An 18885-nucleotide genomic window follows, 5' to 3' on the forward strand; every position below is an offset into this window, starting at 1 on the left:
CAAATTCTGTCACCACACTTGTGAGGTTGTTTGTCCTCATGACAGCAGTATGTGCCCTGAGCAAGGAGGGAACAAATCTAAGCATTATGCATCTTAAAAGCATCTGCCCTAAATTATGAGCTCTCTTTCATGCTGTCATTGCTTGTCTGCCGTTCTCCAGAGACAACCATCTCTCTCTCTCTTACTATCTCTCTCCTGTTCCCTCACACAGGTGCATACACACACTCAAAAACATATATTAGTCTATGTACATTTTAATGTGTGATTTAGAGTCTCTAGCTGGTTCTTCTCACCTAAAACAGCTCTAGAATTCACTGATAAAAACGGGGAGGAAAACAGGGATAGAAACACAGGAAGGAATATGGAAGATCAGAGATCAGACGAGAAAATAAAGAGCTCAGAGTAAGTAGTACAAGAGCCCAACAAGAACCCTTATTTACCTTACCCCCTGGGGGTAAAACACATTAAAATAGGAAGACAAAGGCAGGCATTTCAAGGTGTTGTTATGCTTTGGTCCTGTGGTTTGTGGAACAGAACAAAGACTTGATAAGAGGGCTATCATCTCTGGGTTGAGAAGGACACAGCTGCATCAGTGGCTTGAATTAGAAACTCTGCCTATGGTATATGAATGATCTTGCCAAAGTTCCTTAGAACCTCCCTGCAATGCCAAGTGACCTTCATAGATTCATAGATATTAGGGTCGGAAGGGACCTCAATAGATCATTGAGTCCAACCCCCAGATCACTGAGTCCAACCCCCTTGGAGATAGGCAACCCAGGTCTGCTCCTGTCTGGAAAGTCTGTGTTCTTACAGACACATTATAGCCTTGCACAATGTTAGAAATATTGCTATTCCAATATTGGAACTTGCCAGGGAAACATGGCCATCGGTAGGTGCATAAACAATGAGTAGCAAATGGTGTTGTGCTAGGGTGATGCAAACAGTCAGCAGGTGGCTGGGGACAATTTCCTGCATCACCGCCATATCATGCCGTAGTTGTGACAATAGGAGAGTTGCAACCCTGGCGCTAAGGTTGGTGCCATGACTCAAAAACAAGTGGCCTCGCCAGGCAGTGTGCCAAGCCAACTGGTTGATCCTGTCATAATGTGTCTCCTGGAGGAAGGCGACAGCCAGCAGCTTCTGGCACAGGAGCTCCAGGACGGCCTCCCATTTCACTGGATCTTGACAGCCATTGATGTTAAAAGTGCCAGTACTTGTGGCTGCCATGGGTGTGGGTATGGGAAAGGAAGAGCGAGGTAAGGTGTAAGTAGATGAGGGAGCCCCCAAGAGCAGAGCAAAAAGCAGAGACAGGTCAGAAAAGGCCTATCATGCCCTACTCTACTCCAGGGACCCCGCCAGGTCCTACTCATCTCTAACCACTGTGCAAGCTTCTCCAGACAGTAAGCCATCTGCTGAGTGCCTAGATCTTGGTGCGTAAGTTTGGACACAGCTCTGGCAGCCTTGAGAAAAACTTTAGGTTCTGTGCACCATTGGGTGATGCGCCCTGCTATGTTCTTCTGTCCTTTAGTCTGTTTCAAAAAGGTCAGGAGCCCCCATAGTCGGGACCAAACCAGGGGGAGTCTGCCAACATGGGCTGCACATTTCCGACAGACGCGCGGTGAGGCTGCACCCTAGTTGGGAGCTCACCCGCAAATGCAGCATCTACACCCTCAATATCTAAACCCATCAGCCTCCTCTGATTGTCCAGGTCAAGGAATGGCTCTCAAAGAGCAATCCCCACCTTCTTGGGGGGAGAAAGGTCATCCAGCTCTCAAGGTTGCTTGCAACACTCAGAAAGCTGGATCTCCATCTCACTAGCCTCCTCATCTAATTCAGTAGCCTGGGACATGACCAAGAGGTCAGCAGACTCCTCTGTCTCCCCCTGGGTCAGATCTCCAGTAGAGAGGCATTGTGAATACCTCTTACTGCCACCCATCTCCAAAAGCTGGGAGACAGGCGGTCCTTTTCATTTTCTTGTCTTTGTTTTTCTTCTTCTTCATGGCAGGTGGCTCACCCTTCATAGAGGATGGGCCAGACTGCTTCTGGCCTGCCTCCCCAGGGCCATCCACCTCAGACAAGGCCGCAGTGGAGGGCAACTGGGAGGAGGCCTGAGCCCCATCATCCAACAGGGCCTTGGTGCCACAATCACTGACCACCCCAGCCACCTCAATCGGGGTGGTCAGGGCAGGCAGGGGGCAAGTGGAGGCATCAACCTGTCCACCTGGTGGTGTCTCTGTACTGGTGGCGGTGGGCACTGTAGGTGGAATGGGTGCGGGGGAGGCTTGGGGCCTCATCCCAGCCCCTCTGCTGGATGGCACTCTCACACAAGAGACTCCAGCCCCCTCAGAAGGAACAGGGGTGGAAGGAGGTTGGGAAAAGCTCCTTGTCTCCCTGGGTGGGGCCTGTGCCCCAGAGATGGATACATCATCCATCGGTGCTGCTGTAGTTGCCAATGTTATGGCTGATCTCCCCTGCAGGCACTGGGCTGCTAGGTAGGAAGAGCTACCGCACTGGAAACTTGTGATCTCCCCAAATGAAAAATAGATCACAAAGCTCCACCTGTTGAACATGAGGCTCAGGGACTGAGGAAGAGACTGTGGGCCCTCCCTGAAAAGGATGAAAACCTGCCTTCAAAAAGACAGGACATGCCTCATTTTGGGTTCTTGCTTCCTATCATCAGTCAGCAAAAGGGACTTGTAAGAACCCCATAGATCTCGAGTTCCTTGGCCAGCTCCCGATCGGTCACATGCAGGGGTGTGGGGGCACATTGGAAATCACCACCCTTACTGCTGGGGTGTCTAGGGGCATGACAAAATAGTGTGCATCTGCAATGTCCAGGCCTTCTGCGCACACCCTGTTAACTTGGGTGGAATCACTCAGGTAAATCATTGGGACTGTGTTAACACGACCTGCGTAACGTATATTATGCTGTCCCAGGAGACTAGCAAAGGCAACTACGCAGACCTTGACCCCGATGTAGGGAGGAGTGTGAAGCCTCAAGCCATGGGTAATGGGGAGGTTCTGAGAGGCATCCTCATGTCAGCTGCTGGGTGTAGGAACAGCCATTTCTGCTAGGACAGAGTTAATTTCAAGCTGTAACTGAGAAGAAGAAAAGCAAAAATGTTTATACTAACTAAAAAGATAAGTGTCTGGGAATGCAGCCATTAAAGCCTAAAAGGGAGGGGGGAAGGGGCTGGAAGGGAAAAAAAAATCAGAACAGAAAAAAATGAAAAAAAAGAGGGAAGGGGGGAAATAAGAGCACCCCTCAGAAGGCAAGTTATTGGAAAAGATAACTCCCCACAACAAGCAAGCAGAAAAGAAAGAAAGAAAGGAAAAGAGACAATAAGAAAAAAAGGCTATAAAGAAGGAAGTGTCAGACAAAGAGACTGGAAGTACAGGGGGGAAGGGACAGAGAGGAGAGAAAAAGGAGAAAAAAAATGCTGTGAAAATGCAAGAAAAGAATCGGGAAGTGAGCTAAACAGAAGCTAGAGACCTTTAGACAGGTAGGAGTCAGAAAAGAAAAGAGATAGGAAGCTGGGGAGTCACACCCCACGTAGCTCCAAGCGAGCCTTGTTCACTACATCAAGAGTGGAGGGAAGGAAGGAATGCAATGCTTTGAGTAATTGTCCCAAATCACAATGAAGGTGTCAGTGCTACATTGCTTTTTTGAATGCTTCCTCTTAGACAGTAGCTCATCTAGTAGGCAACCTTTGATCCTCTGCATCATGGTGTCCATGTAAGAAGTCTAGTTGGATGCCTAATGAATCCATGTGTGGTTGACAAGTCCAATTCCAGAGCAACACAGCTTGTTACAAGTTTCACAAAGCCATATGTTGTCTGAGTTGGAGTTCAAGTTTACAGCATGCCGCTTTATTCTTTCCCACGTTGTTTCCATCCTCTGGATCGAAGCAAATCCACTCCATGTTGAGCTGCACCCAGTGCCAGATGTTCCCTCCAGATCAGATAGGATTCTGTACATTCCTTCTAGCTTTCTATGTTGATGTTGAATAACATAAAATTTTGGCACACATTGTGGTACTGCCATAGAGGGTGACCCCAATTTCTAGAGAAATCTTGAATCTCAATGTACAAAATATTCTTGTGGATATGGCCTCCTCCCATTCTCTTAACATGGCCAATCCATCTCAACCTTCTCTTCTTGACAGTGGTTTTTAAATGTGCCAGTACTGTGTGCTCCAGTTCCTCTATGTTTGGTGTTCTGTCTTCCTACTTTATTTTCAGGATCTTAGTTCTTCTTGGGCATTTGCTTATTTATTAGAAGGATTACAACCATTTATTTTAATTTTGATAAAGATTGATTCAGAAAACAACAAATAAGATGCTTTGTCTATGCTTGGACGTACCAGACTCCTTTGTTCACTGTGACAACAACTCTGGCTCTTCTGAAAGCCTCTCAGATATAAAGATCTCCATGACAGATGGACAACAAGTTTCAGAAACACACAAGTTGTTTCTGTTCTACCCATTTAGCATGTATTGAAGTCTAGGAAGAAATGTAGGTTGTTTGTCATTATAAAATCTCTCTCTTTCCAAAACATTGCTTAAATCAGGTGTACTTGGAGGTAGACTGTTTTCAGTGGTGGCAGATGAGAGAACAAGGAGCAATAGTCTCAAGTTGCAACAAGGGATGTTTCGGTTGAATATTAGAAAACATTTTCTCACTAGGAGGGTAGTGAAGCACTAGGATGGGTTACCTAGAGAGGTGTTGGAGGTTTTTAAGACCTGGTTCAACAAAACCCTAGCTGGAATGCACTAGTTGAGGATGGTCCTGCTTTGAGCAGGGGGTTGGACTAAAAGGCTACCTGAAGTCCCTTCCAACTCTCATTGTCTATGATTTTATGATTCTACTCAATCATGGGCCAAATCTGTACCCCAGCATCATGCCATCTGGCCCACAGGGCTCCAACCTAATCTGTGGGGAGCCCTGCTGGCCATGGCCTTGTGCTGTATGTTGGGTGTACTGGGCAATGTGGGAAGTGCTTTTGGCATATGTGGGTCTGGGCACAGGTGGTGTGGGGCCTTCAGCCCAAATCTGGCTGGGTGAAGTCAGCAAAAGGCCCAGAATTCTGTTCCCAGGTGTGTGGGGGCAGTGCACAGCCCCCCGAAGGAGAACCCAGCTGGGTGTGGGGAGACATAAAGACCCTGGAGCCAGAGCCCGATCCTGGTGAAGCACAGGTGGTACAGGGCTCCAGGGCTCAAACCAAATGTATAGGAGTAGAAGGGGGAGCCATCCAAACACTGAACCGACCCTGCACCACTTACCTGTTCTATGGAGCCAGAACTGTGAGCACAAGTAGTTTAAATAAATATTCATTATTTTAAAGGTTGTTCTTTAACATCACAAGTTGCAGTTTCCCATAGTAAGAAAATAGGGATACCTCCTCAGAGCTGAGGACTGGTGAACTGTTGGCTTACAAAAGGCATTTTTATTATTTTTATATATCATAATGTGTTATGTTAAGAAATGAAGGAATATCTTATCGATTTAAGTGAAATTTCCTGTGAAGAATTTTCTTTACTTGAAAAAAGAGAAGGAAAATATATTTTGGAGACTTCAGAATTTAATTTTGGAAACATATTTCATTGTTAATGAAACCTGTTTAACTTTGTACTACATCTTGACTCTGCTTCATAACATACTAAGAGAAGTGAATGCATTAACTATTCTCCAACCATTTGGGTTGGTCTAATAAAAGGTATCAAATTCACCCAAGAAACCTTGTCTGCATTATCTTGGCATTTCCTGTCTAGCCTTTTTATACAAAACAGAAAATATGTTACACTCTTGTACAACACAAATGTCAATTTATGGCATAATATGACAAAGCATATAGTACAGGTTACTACTACAGTTATGACATAATGAAACAGTTGAAAATGCCATCATTTTTACATTTGCTTTTTAATCAATAATGAGGACACCCAGATAGTGCATATGAATTATATTGTTTCTAGGTCATACGATCATAGGAAAGTAGAACTGGACAGGACCCTACAAGGTCACATGTATTCCTGCTCAGGGAAGGAACATCTCTTACTAAACCGTCCCAAGCATGTGTCTGTCCAACCTGCTCTTCAAAATTTCCAGGGAGAGAGATTGCATAACTTCTCTAGCTAGCTTGTTCCAATGCTTGAACATCCTCATAGTCAGATAGCCCCTCCTAATCTCCAACCATCATTTCCTCTGCTTCAGCTTAAAGCCATTGCTCCTAGACCTGTCCGTTTTGGCCTCAGAGAAAAGCTCATCTCCATCTTCTCTCTGATCACCCTTCAGGTATTTCAAAACTGCTATCAAATCACCCCTCAGTCTTCTCTTCTCCGGATTAAATAACTCTACCTCTTTCAGCCTTTCCTCATATACCATACCTCCCAAGGCCTCTAAGAAATTTTGTTTCTCTTTACTGGCTGTTTCCTAGTCTGTCCACATCCTTCTTGAAGTGCAGTGCCCAAAGCTAGACAGAGTCCTCTAGGTAAGATTTCACCAGTGCTGAATAGAGAGGAAGAATCACTTCCTTCATTTGCATATGCTGCTCCTGTTAATGCAACCACAAAATGGATCTACATGCTCATACAGGAACAGGTTCCAAAATTTAACCTGGAAGTAACCAATGGTAATCAAACATTAGATGAAGTAGAAGGAGGTGCCTCTGTTTACTTGGAGCAGGAATGCAGAATCTTATTTAACTTTATAACTTAATGCCTTTATTTGCAAAAAAAGATCACGTTCTGGCACTTGTATTTAGTAAATGGTCTGCTGTAGCCACTAGGTCTTTCTTTGCAGTATTGCAGGCTAGTCAGTCCCTCCCTATCTGTACTTATGTATGCATTTTTTTAATCCAAAGTGAAGAACTCTGCACTGATCCTTGTTGAATTTTATATGGTTGATTGTGGACCATTTTTCCGGTGTATCCAGGTAATTCTGGATCCTTGCCCTGTCTTTCAGAGTATCTGCAGCTCCACCCATCTTGGTGTCATCTGCATACTGCATGTCTACTGATCATGCATTCAATTGCATTGTCTCAATCATTAATAAAGATATTAAACAATATTGGACCTAGAACAGACTTCTGAAGAACGTCACTTGATACCTCCTCCCAACAAGACATTGAGCCTTTGATGAGTACTCATGGAGCTTGGTGATCCAATCAGTTATATATCCACCACAAAGTGCTTTCCTCTAGTCTGTATTTCCTTCTGTTTCTTTTGAAATTAAATAGATTGAAAGGCCGAACATAATCACTGGCTATGCTAAATTAGAAGGACATTTGTTAAAGGGAGAATAAGCATCAAATAAACCAGTACATTGGTAAAAGTATATTCCAGCGCAGCACAACACTAGATCTAACATTTTTCAAGATTTTTTGGCACATTCATTGTGTGGGAAATTAAAAAAAAAAAGGATATTCAGTGATTTGCTTAGGGCAGTGTTTCAGGTTTTAATCTCAGAGTGATAATCAAGAAGCTGTACCAAGACCTCAGGCACTAAAATAGACCCAACAGATTAAAGTAATTCAAACAGTGAATGAAAAGGAGGCTGTGAAACAGTGAGTCCCATCACCAACACACCTATAATGTTCAGAAGAAATAAGTGCTAAGCTAAACCCCTTACCAGCTGAAGTTTCCAGCATTTGGGTTGCTAGAGTGAAATCTTTTTACCCCTCACAAAGTCCCTCATGGCATTCTTGACTTTTTCATTCCTCAGACTGTAAATGAAAGGATTCAGAGGTGGTGTGACTACCACTGATAACATACCCACTGCCTTCTGGACATCTGGCGAGCGTCCCTGGCTCGGCAGGCAATACATGAAAATGGCACTGCCATAGAAAATAGAGGCCACAGTAATGTGAGAGGCACAGGTGGAGAAAGCCTTCTGTCTCCCCGTGGATGAGCGGATGCGCAGGATGGTGCTGATAATGTATGCATAAGACCCAAGTGTGAAAGCTAATGAGCTGGCTTGCACAACTGCAGCAAGGACAGACTCTATAGTCAAGAGCAGGTTGGTGTCGATACAGGAGAGCCGGACTAAGGGGGCATAGTCGCAGAAGAAATGGTCTATTATATTGGGGCCACAGAAGGGCAACCTGCTTAGCAGGATGATGGAGGAAAGTGGGAAAAGGCAACCACCCAGCCAGCATCCCATGACAAGGAGGGCACAGACACGCTTATTCATGATGAGGGGGTAGTGGAGAGGGTGGCAGATAGCAACGTAGCGGTCAAGGGACATGACAGCAATCAGGAAGAATTCAGCAATGCCCAGGAAGAAGTAGAAGTAGCACTGAGTGATGCAGCCCCAGAAGGTGATGGTTTTGTCCAGAGACAGCAGGTTTTCCATCAACTTTGGGATGACAGAGAAAATGAAGAGGATCTCCAGAATGGAGAGGTTACAGAGGAAGAAGTACATAGGGGTACGGAGCTGACGATCTTTAAACACCAGGCTAATGATCAGGAGGTTCCCAGTCAAGGTCAATGTGAAGATGGCTAGCAGCAGCACAAAGAATAGGATGTCCCATGGCCAGGGCATGGGGAAGCTCAAGAGGACAAATTCAGTCACCACACTGCTGCGGTTGTGTGGTTTCATAGCTACAGCATATTCCCTGGGAAGAGAGAAAACACACTTAGCTTTATACACTCACAAGTGTTCTCTTTTCCTTCTGAATCTTTCTTTCTTTATGTTTCTGCCTGCTTGCCTCTCCCAGTACAGTTCTCCCTTTTTCTTTCTTTCTTTTTCTTTTCCTGTTCTTGTTGCTCTCACGCACAACCACTTAGACAATCGGTTTACTTGCATTTGAATGTATGATTTAGGATGTCTAATCTGGCTTTAAACACCTCACTGCATAATTCATCAAACATTTCCAATAACAAAAGGCAGGAAAGTGAAGCACAGAAACATGATGAAATTAGGTAAAAGCAGAGAAGGTATATCGATATAAAAAAAAAGGAAATCCTTAGGAAAGGATTATAGGCCATTCATATCTCCTATTTCCATCCCCTCCCTCCCCACCCTCCAAGTCCTATGAAAAAGGACATCTGAAGATACTGAGGGAAATAAAGGCAGGCATTTAAAAAAAGATGCCAGTTTTGTTGTTGTAATTTATGGAACCCAAAATGAGAGGTTCAGTAGAAGTTAGAAATGAGCTACACTCAATTTCTGATAATAAGCATGGACTTTATTTGCAGATAGAGTAACATATAGATTAATAGTATAATACTGACTGATTCAGGATACAAGCCAACCACGTAAGAAGGATGAGGTAGAGACTTTCATAACGTGTTCCCTACCTGATTATGGCAAGAGTCCTTTAAATCTCTTCTGAAGTCTTTGGTGCTGCACATCTTTGGACAGAAATGATTACACTACATAGCATGCCGATCCAATCCTTCTGGGCAAGACCGTGTTCCTACAAACATTATAACAGTCCTGCATAGGTCTGAAACTTTACTACTGTAATATTAGATAGCTGTAGTCACTGCTATTAAGGAAGACAGACACATATGAGAGAGACAGAGGGAGGGGAAAAATACCCTGTGAAAGAGCAGTGGTTCTTTGTACAGGTTTTCCTGTGTGTGACATTTTTCCTTTTATTGTTAAGACCAAGGAGATACATGTATCTTAAAAGAACAGTTCAAAGTGCACAGCTGGTGATACCCAGGAGGCCGAACCTTGGGACGTTCCCTAGGACTGACATAGAGAGACAGAAAAAGTGTGGAGGTCAGAAAATGTTCTTGTCACACCTGATTCACTACAGTGGACTCTGATGCACAGATAGTCATTTTCTGGTGCCAATTTTCACACCTGCCCAGGGCACCAGTATGACGTTTGAAAATGTCCAATATGCAAATATTTTCCAGAACACACATCTTTAGCAACTATCTTCTGAGATGGCCAAGACAAATGTGGATGTCCTCTGAATACAGGGAGATTTTAGGGATCTGTCCCTGAATGATAAGCCCTTAAATTTGTTTTGTAAACTTCTCAAGCATGTTTTTAGTGGCAAACAAAAAAACAAAACAAGACAAGGAGGGATCACTATACCTTTCAGGAATTAATTTGACAGATACAAAAGTTGTGCATGGAAGGACTTCATTGGACAGAAAAACGTATGCTGTCCGAATCTTACCATCCCTGACCATGGTCGAAGTCTGGCAGATGGGGTTGTGGGTCAGAATTTGGGTCCAATATCAGAGCCGGATGAAGGTTGGTGTGTATAGGTGTTTCATGGCAAACAGAGTATGTGTGCTTGTATGAACGAGAGAAAGCTGCCTTGTGTGCTGCAGATCACTGTATATGTGTAGGTGGTGCTCCTGCAAAGTGTGAGTGGCATAAAGATGGATGAGAGAGAGATATCACCTGACTTTGGAACAGCAAGTGACAGCATTTGGGCCAGGTCAGAAAAAAAGAGCTCATGAGTCATATAGTCCTATATCTGTAGAAACATAAGGTGGAATATTGAGATTAAGGCATACTGCCGATGTATCCACATTGAATTTAGAGATGCCTCCTCAGAGCTGAAGATTGATGAAATGGTGGCATACAAAAGGCATCCTTATTTTTTATATATATCATAACATTTTTTTTTTAATTGAAAGGAAGCATTCTTGACTTCAGTACAATTCCCTATGAACATTTTTTTTTACTTGAAAAAAGAAATGGGAAATATATTTTGGAAACTTCAGACTTTAATTTTGAAACTATATTTCCATTTTTAATGAAAGTTGTTTAAGCTTGTACTACTTTTGCTATCTTTATTCATGCATTCTTATGGCATTTCTTCTGTCATTATTGTATATAAAACAGGAAATATATTAGAGGCAGACAAGGTTTCTTGGGTGAATCTGACATATTTTATTAGACCAACCCAAATAGTTGGAGAATAGTTATTAAGCAAGCTTTCTGGTTCAAAAACCCTTCGTCAGGCTAAGGAAGTTTCGGCAGTTGGTGTGTGCTCTTCCTGGATGGAATGAAAAGTCATGGAATGAAAGGAATGAAAGGAAATATATTACACATTTATACAACACAGATGCCATTCATGGCATATTATGACAAAGCATATAGTATAGGTCACTAGCACAATTATGACATCATAGAACAATTGAAAATTTCATCATTTTTTCATTTGATTTTTAATGAATAATAAGGACACCCAGATAGCCTGTGTGAAGCGGAAAGTATTTGATTCGGATTTGCCAATTCGGATGGACAGTGATTCGATTTGGTGATTCAAATCACTATCCCAATTCAATTCGGCCGAATCCAAATCTGAAAATATTCAGTGCCGAATCTTATTTGGCCATAGACTATACAGGCAGGCAGTGCCGGCAGGAGCAGCTGGGGGAGCAGCGGGACGAGCCCCAGCTTGAGCTGGCAGCCCTGGGAGAGGCCATGGCTCGTCCCGCTGCTCCCTCAGCTGTCCCCTGCCGGGGCAAGGTGGGCAGTGCTGGCAGCCCTGGGAGAAGTTGTGGAGGCTGGGAGGGAATGACCAGGATATTGGGAGCTGGGGGAATGATTGGGGAGCTGAGGAATCAAACTGGGAGCTGGGAGGAAGCCCCTGTTCATTCCCCCAACTCTGCAATCATTCCCCTGAGCTTCTGGTTCAATTCCCAGGTTCCCAGTTCGATCCCCCAGCTCTCCAATCATTCCCCCCAGTTCCCAATTTGATCCCCCAGCTCCTAATCATTCCCCCAGCTCCCCAATCATTCCCCACGGCTTCTCCCGGGGCTGCCAGCACTGCCTGCCTTGCCCGGGGCGGGAGGGCGTCAGCCGGTGGAGCCACCAAATGAGGTGTGGTTTCTCCCAGGGGTGCCGGCTCAAGTAGGACTTGTCCAGCTGCTCCCCCCAGTGCTGCCTAGTGCCCGCCTGTACAGTCTATGGCCGAATCTCCAAATCTCTCTGAATTGATTTGGATGCTTCCGATTTGATTCAGCAAGATTAATGGGTCTCCTAATTCAATTTGGATTCAGCCCCACTCCCTCTGCCTCCCCCCCCTTCCCGCTCTGGGCAGGAAAGACTGCTGGGGTCAAATAACTCCAGCACGTTGTGCGTCCAGTCTCCTTTTGAAGATCTCCAGGGTAGATGCCTGTACCACCCCCACTGGGAGTCTACTCCAGAGTCTGGTCACAGGAACCATGAATACAATTTTCCTTATATCCAGCCTGAAACCTTCTTCTGGGAGTTTATGGCGGTTGCTTCTGGTTTTCCCAGGGGAGCTCTGGTGAATAGTTGTTCACCTAGCCCCTGATGCTCTCATTTGTAAACTGCCACCAAATCCCTCCAAAGTCTTCTCTTTTCTAGGCTGAACAGTCCCATATCTGTTGGCCTTTCCTTGTATGGCTTGCTCTTCAGGACTCTAATCATATGAATAGCTCTTCTCTGGACTCTCTCAAGCTTCTCCACATCCTTTTTGAAGCGTGGTGCCCAGAACTGGACGCAGTGCTCCAGCTGCGGCCTCACCAATAATGAGTAGAGGGGGAGAATATCTTCTTTAGTTTTGCTTGAGATGTATGAGTTGATGCACGCCAGCTTATTGTTGTTCTGCTAACACATTGGTGGCTCATATTCATTTTATGGTAAATTATAACCCCCAGCTCCCTTTTGGACATGGTGTTAACTAGCATAGCACCACCCAGCCTGTAAGTTTATTGTGGATTTTTCCTCCCCAGATGGAGCACATTACATTTCTCAGTGTACAGGTGGTTTGCTGTAGCCAGCCACCAGGACTTTCTCTGCAGTACTGCAGCCTAGCCAGTCCCTCCCAATCTGTATTTATCCAAACAATTATATATCTACCTAATAGTGCTTTCCTATAGTCCATCGTTCCTTCTATTTTCTTGCAATGAAACAGATTGGCAGGCTGAACATAATCACTGGCTATGCTAAATTAAAAGGACATCTGATAAGGTTACCATAAGCATCAAATAAACCAATATATTGTGAAACGTATATTCCAGAACAGCACAACACTACACCTAACATTTTTCCAGACTGTTTGAACAATTAGTTTTGTGAGAAATTGAGGGGAGAAAAGCATACTCAGCGAACACTTGTGGCAATGTTTTCAGGTTTCAGTCTCAGCGGGATAACCATGAAGCTGTAAACAAGACCTCGGGCACCAAAATGGACGAAACTAAATATGGGAATATGCACAGTGAGTGAAAAGGAGACTGTAAAACAATGAGTCCCATCATCAACACACGTATAATGTTCAGAAGAAATAAGTGCTAAGCTAAACCCCTTACCAGCTGAAGTTTCCAGCACTTGGGTTGCTAGAGTGAATTTTTTTTACCCCTCACAAAGTCCCTCATGGCATTCTTGACTTTTTCATTCCTCAGACTGTAAATGAAAGGATTCAGAGGTGGTGTGACCACCAATGATAACATGCTCACTGCTTTCTGGACATCAGGGGAGCGTCCCTGGCTTGGCAGGCAATACATGAAAATGCCACTGCCATAGAAAATAGAGGCCACAGTAATGTGAGAGGCACAGGTAGAAAAAGCCTTCTGTCTCCCCGTGGATGAGCGGATGCGCAGGATGGTGCTGATAATGTATGCATAAGACCCAAGTGTGAAAGCTAATGAGCTGGCTTGCACAACTCCAGCAAGGACAGACTCTATAGTCAAGAGCAGGTTGGTGTCGATACAGGAGAGCCGGACTAAGGGGGCATAGTCGCAGAAGAAATGGTCTATTATATTGGGGCCACAGAAGGGCAACCTGCTTAGCAGGATGATGGAGGAAAGTGGGAAAAGGCAACCATCCAGCCAGCATCCCATGACAAGAAGAGCACAAACACGCTTGTTCATGATGAGGGGGTAGTGGAGAGGGTGGCAGATAGCAACGTAGCGGTCAAGGGACATGACAGCAATCAGGAAGAATTCAGCAATGCCCAGGAAGAAGTAGAAGTAGCACTGAGTGATGCAGCCCCAGAAGGTGATGGTTTTGTCCAGAGACAGCAGGTTTTCCATCAACTTTGGGATGACAGAGAAAATGAAGAGGATCTCCAGAATGGAGAGGTTACAGAGGAAGACGTACATAGGGGTACGGAGCTGACGATCTTTAAACACCAGGCTAATGATCAGGAGGTTCCCAGTCAAGGTCAATGTGAAGATGGCTAGCAGCAGCACAAAAAATAGGATGTCCCATGGCCAGAGCATGGGGAAGCTCAAGAGGACAAATTCGGTCACCACACTGCTGTGGTTGTGCGGCTTCATAGCTACAGCATATTCCCTGGGAAGAGAGAAAACACACCTGAATAAACTCACAAGTATTCTCCTTTCCTTTGCATCTTTTTTTTCTTGCTGTTTTGCCTGCCTGTCTGTCCCCAATATAGCCCTCCCTCCCTCGGTTTTCTTTCTTTCTTTCTTTTTTTTCCTGTCCTTCTCTCTCTCTCACACAACTTAAAGAATGTGCTAACTTTCATATGAACACATTATTTAAGATATCTACCATTCCATCTGTTTGTCTAGCTATAAATGCCTAACTGCCAAATGTAGCAAACACATCCAATACGAAAAGGCAGAAAAGCGAAGCGCAGAAACAAGATGGAATTAGGATAGATAGATAGATAGATAGATAGATAGATAGATAGATAGATAGATAGATAGATAGATAGATAGATAGATAGATCTATCTAGAACTCTAGATATAGATAGATAGATAGATAGATAGATAGATAGATAGATAGATAGATAGATCTAGAACTCTAGATATAGATAGATAGATAGATAGATAGATAGATAGATAGATAGATAGATAGATAGATAGATCTATCTAGAACTCTAGATATAGATAGATAGATAGATAGATAGATAGATAGATAGATAGATAGATCTATCTAGAACTCTAGATATAGATAGATAGATAGATAGATAGATAGATAGATAGATAGATAGATAGATCTAGAACTCTAGATATAGATAGATAGATAGATAGATAGATAGATAGATAGATCTAGAACTCTAGATATAGATAGATAGATAGATAGATAGATAGATAGATAGATAGATAGAGATCTATCTAGATCTCTAGATATAGATCGAGATATATCTATATATATAGATATATATATAGATATATATACACACCCTGAGAAAGGATTATAGCCCATTCATAACTCCTATTCCTCCCCAGTCCTATGCAAAATGTTAACTGAAGATACTGAGAGAGAGAAAGACAGAGATAGAAAGGCAGGTATTTCAAAAAGATACCCAAGTGTCATTCCTTTGATTTATGGAACTCTATATGAGAGGTTCAGTAGAAGCTAGAATCAGGCTACGCTCAATTTAGGATAATGGACTTAGAATTTTCTTGCAGATAGATTAAAATATTGATTAATCGGATAATATTGACTGATTCAGGATACAAGCCAACCCCTTAAGAAGGACAAGCTAGAGACTTTCACAGGGTATCGCATACCTGGTTATGGCAAAACTGCTTTGAATCTCTCCTGAAGCCTCTGGTGCTCAACATCTTTGGACAGAAGAGACCCCACTAGCTGGCATGCAGAGCTGATCCTGCCGAACTATACTCTAATTCCTTCAAACGTTAGGACAGCCCTGCATAGAATCTGAAACTCTACTACTGTAATATTAGATAGCTCCAGTTGATGCTATTAAGATAGACAGACACATAGGGAGTGAGACAGAGGGAAGGGAAAGAAGTACCCTTTGAAACAGCAGTGGTTCTTTGTGAAGGTTTTCCTGTGGGTGGCATCTTTGTTTTTATTGAAAAGACCAAGGAGATATATTTAACTTAAATGAACAGTTCAAAGTACACAGCTGGTGATACCCAGGAGGCAGAACCCTGGGACCTTCCATAGGACTGACACCGAGGGACAGAAAAAAGTGTGGAGACCAGAAAAGTTTCTTGTCACACCCAATTCACTACACTGGACTCTGAGGCACTGACTGTCATTTCCTAGTGACAATTTTCACATCTGCCCAAACCACTGGGATGCAACTATGAGGGTGAAAAAGGTCCAATGTGCAAATATTTTCCAGAACACATATCTTAAGCAATTATCTTCTGAGATGGCCAAGACAAATGTGGGTGTCCTTTGAAAACAGGGAGATTTTAGGGATCTGTCCCAGAATGATACATCCTTACATCTGTTCTGTAAATTTCTCAATTATGTTTTTTCAGGTGTGTGGAGGGGAGCGGGGAACAGAGGAGGGAGGCTCACTACATCTTTCAGGAATTAATTTGGCCAGTACAAAAGTTGTACATGAATGGACTTCATTGGACAGAAAAACACATATTATCATAATCTGACCATTTCCCCAGGTCCCTGACCATGGTCTGAAGCCTGGTGGATGGGAATATGGGTCTGAATTTGGGACCATTAACAGAGTGAGTAGTATGTTAGTGTGTATATGTGTTTCATGGCACACGGAGTATGTTTACTTGTGTCAACAAGATTAAGCTGTCTTGTGTGTTGCAGATCAGTGTACATGTGTTGATGGGGCTCCTGTGAAGTGAGTGGAATAAAGATGGTGCCGAGAAAGAGATCACCCCAGCCTGGAACAGCATGTGGTAACATGCGGGTCAGAGGACAGAGAGTTCTCAGCAAAGTCATATCGAAATAGATCTGTGGAAGCATAAAGTGGAATATTAAGTATGTGTCTATGTACGTGGACAGGGTAGGGAAGGGACTACATCAAATTTAGCAGTGGAGGCTGTTTGCTGGGATGTGATGGGCAAGTGTCCAAGTACTCAAAATATGGTCTTTCTCATTACTTTATGCTAACTACAGACAACAATGGTACATGGGACTAAAGAAATACTGATGGAATTTCTTTGTTCCCTGCCATGTTCCTTCTCCCCGTCTTATCCACTCTTCAGTCTATCCTACCCTCTCCAGGGATAGATGGTACCACTTTGGCTGTCCCAGATGGACTGAAAGTGTTGGCCCCCACATATCATAAATGCTAGTAGACTGCTATTTCAATTGACTGTTACATTCCCTGGTGAATGTACCCTGTGTGTGAAACTCAGCATCTAAGAATGCTTTACAATCCTGACAGTATGTGATGAGGTGGTTACAGTGTCTGGGGTGCTGTATCTTTTTTGGTCATAGCATCATTTGACAGTTGCTTAATTACTTCACCCTGGGCAAACATAAACTTTAGGATTAATTAAATTATAAAACTGCTTTAACTGCCCACAGCTCAGCACCTATGCAACTACCACCTGTGGGATCCCATTTATCTAATAACGCTACCAACCCACTGAAAAAATCTTAACATTTTTATCAGTAAAGTTTTTAAATATTCATAATGTCCAAATGTGGTATCTAGAATTCAAGGTGTGGGGTTTGGGAGCTATGTGTGGCCAAGAAGAAATAGAGAGCATGTGTCTCTGTGAGAATGAAGCTTCTCTCAAAAAGAAGAGTCCTTGGTTTCCAAATTGAGGAACTAAGGAGGGAGGAACACCCTAATTCCTCTCAAAGTTCACTTGATTTTCCAAAATACTCAGATTATTGTGTTCTGTAGGAAATGTATTAGGAAAAAAATACAATAAAATAATAGAGGTTTGCTGGTCAAGTAGATATATCATTCCAAACCCTGTTTAAGTCAGTGTGTAGCAGTGAATAGGAGTGAACAAGGAAGAATGAGCAAGCTGCACAAACAGACCAAGAAATACATTAGGCCAACATATATATTTTTCCTTACAACATCCTTCAAGGAATTCTTGACCTTTTCATTCCTTAGGTTGTAAATGAATGGGTTCAAAGATGGTGTGACCACCACTACTAACAGAGCTTCTACCTTCTGAACTTTAGCGGAGCATCTCTGGGTGGGCAGGCAATAGAAGAAAACGGTACTGCCATAGAAAATAGAGGCCACGGTCATGTGAGAGATGCAGGTGGAAAAAGCTTTCTGTCTACCTGAGTTTGAGAGGATTCACAGAATGGTGGTGATAATGTAGATGCAAGTTTGAAAGCCAAGGATCTGCCCTCCACAATGCCAGCAAGGATTATCTGCAGGGTCAGTGGAAGTTTTTCTTCAGTGAAGGACAGCTGGACAAGCAGGATGTAGTCAAAAAGAAGTGATCTATCATGTTGGGGCCACAGAATGGCATCCTGAACAGCAGGGTCTTCCCAAAAATGGGAAGGATTCCTCCCAACCATCAGAGCAAAGCTATAAGAGCACAGACGTAGTCATTCAGGATGATGGAGTAGCAAACTGGGTGGCAGATAGCAATGTAATGGTCAAAGAATACGATGGCAATAAGTGTATATTCAGTGGTGCAAAGAAAGAAGAAGTAGCACTGAGTCATGCAGCCCCAGAAAGAGATAGTTGAGTCCAGAGCTTTTATTTTTTAAGAGTCGGGAGCTGGGGTGGGAGGGGCAGCCATGGGGGGGGCACTGGGAAAGTGGGTGGGGATCAGGGGGCTTGTGGTAGAACCCCCCACGTGGCTTGGGGTAGTAAGGGGCAGCAGGGATCGCTCCCTGCCTGGCAGCAACCGGTAAATCTGGGGCTTTTTTTTTTTTTTTTTTTTGCTTAAAGAACCAGGAGCTGGGGCCGGGGGAGCAGGCAGAGGATGGGGGCTTGTGACAGAGCCCTCCACACAGTGTGGGAGAGTGGGGGGCAGCAGGGATTGCCACCCCGTCCCTGCCTGGCAGCAGCCGGTGAATGACAGGCCTTTTTTTTTTAAACAGCAGGGAGCTGGGGCTGGGACAGTGGGCAGGGGATGGGGCCAATTCGGAGATTCGGCTGATTTGGTGGCAGCTGAATCAATTCAGGACAGTGATTCGAATCACTGAATTGAACCACTTCCCTGAATCGGCCGAATCGGAATCCGAAGCGAATACTAGCTGTTTTGCACTGGCGTACTGCACATTACATTTACTACTAATTCCAAACGTAGTAGAT

General features: G+C 43.8%; 1 protein-coding gene across 1 annotated transcript; it reads right to left on the minus strand.

Annotated features, from left to right (window-relative positions):
• Positions 1 to 7657: 7657 nt before the first annotated feature.
• On the minus strand, positions 7658 to 10152 carry LOC132251531 (olfactory receptor 6M1-like). Its single transcript, XM_059731365.1, has 2 exons — positions 10055 to 10152; positions 7658 to 8615 (listed from the first exon to the last, which is right to left on the minus strand). Exons 1-2 carry the CDS (start codon positions 10150 to 10152, stop codon positions 7658 to 7660), a joined length of 1056 nt encoding a protein of 351 aa, XP_059587348.1.
• Positions 10153 to 18885: the final 8733 nt, after the last annotated feature.

Source organism: Alligator mississippiensis, chromosome 7, assembly GCF_030867095.1.
Source record: "Alligator mississippiensis isolate rAllMis1 chromosome 7, rAllMis1, whole genome shotgun sequence".
Taxonomy (NCBI): domain Eukaryota; kingdom Metazoa; phylum Chordata; order Crocodylia; family Alligatoridae; genus Alligator; species Alligator mississippiensis.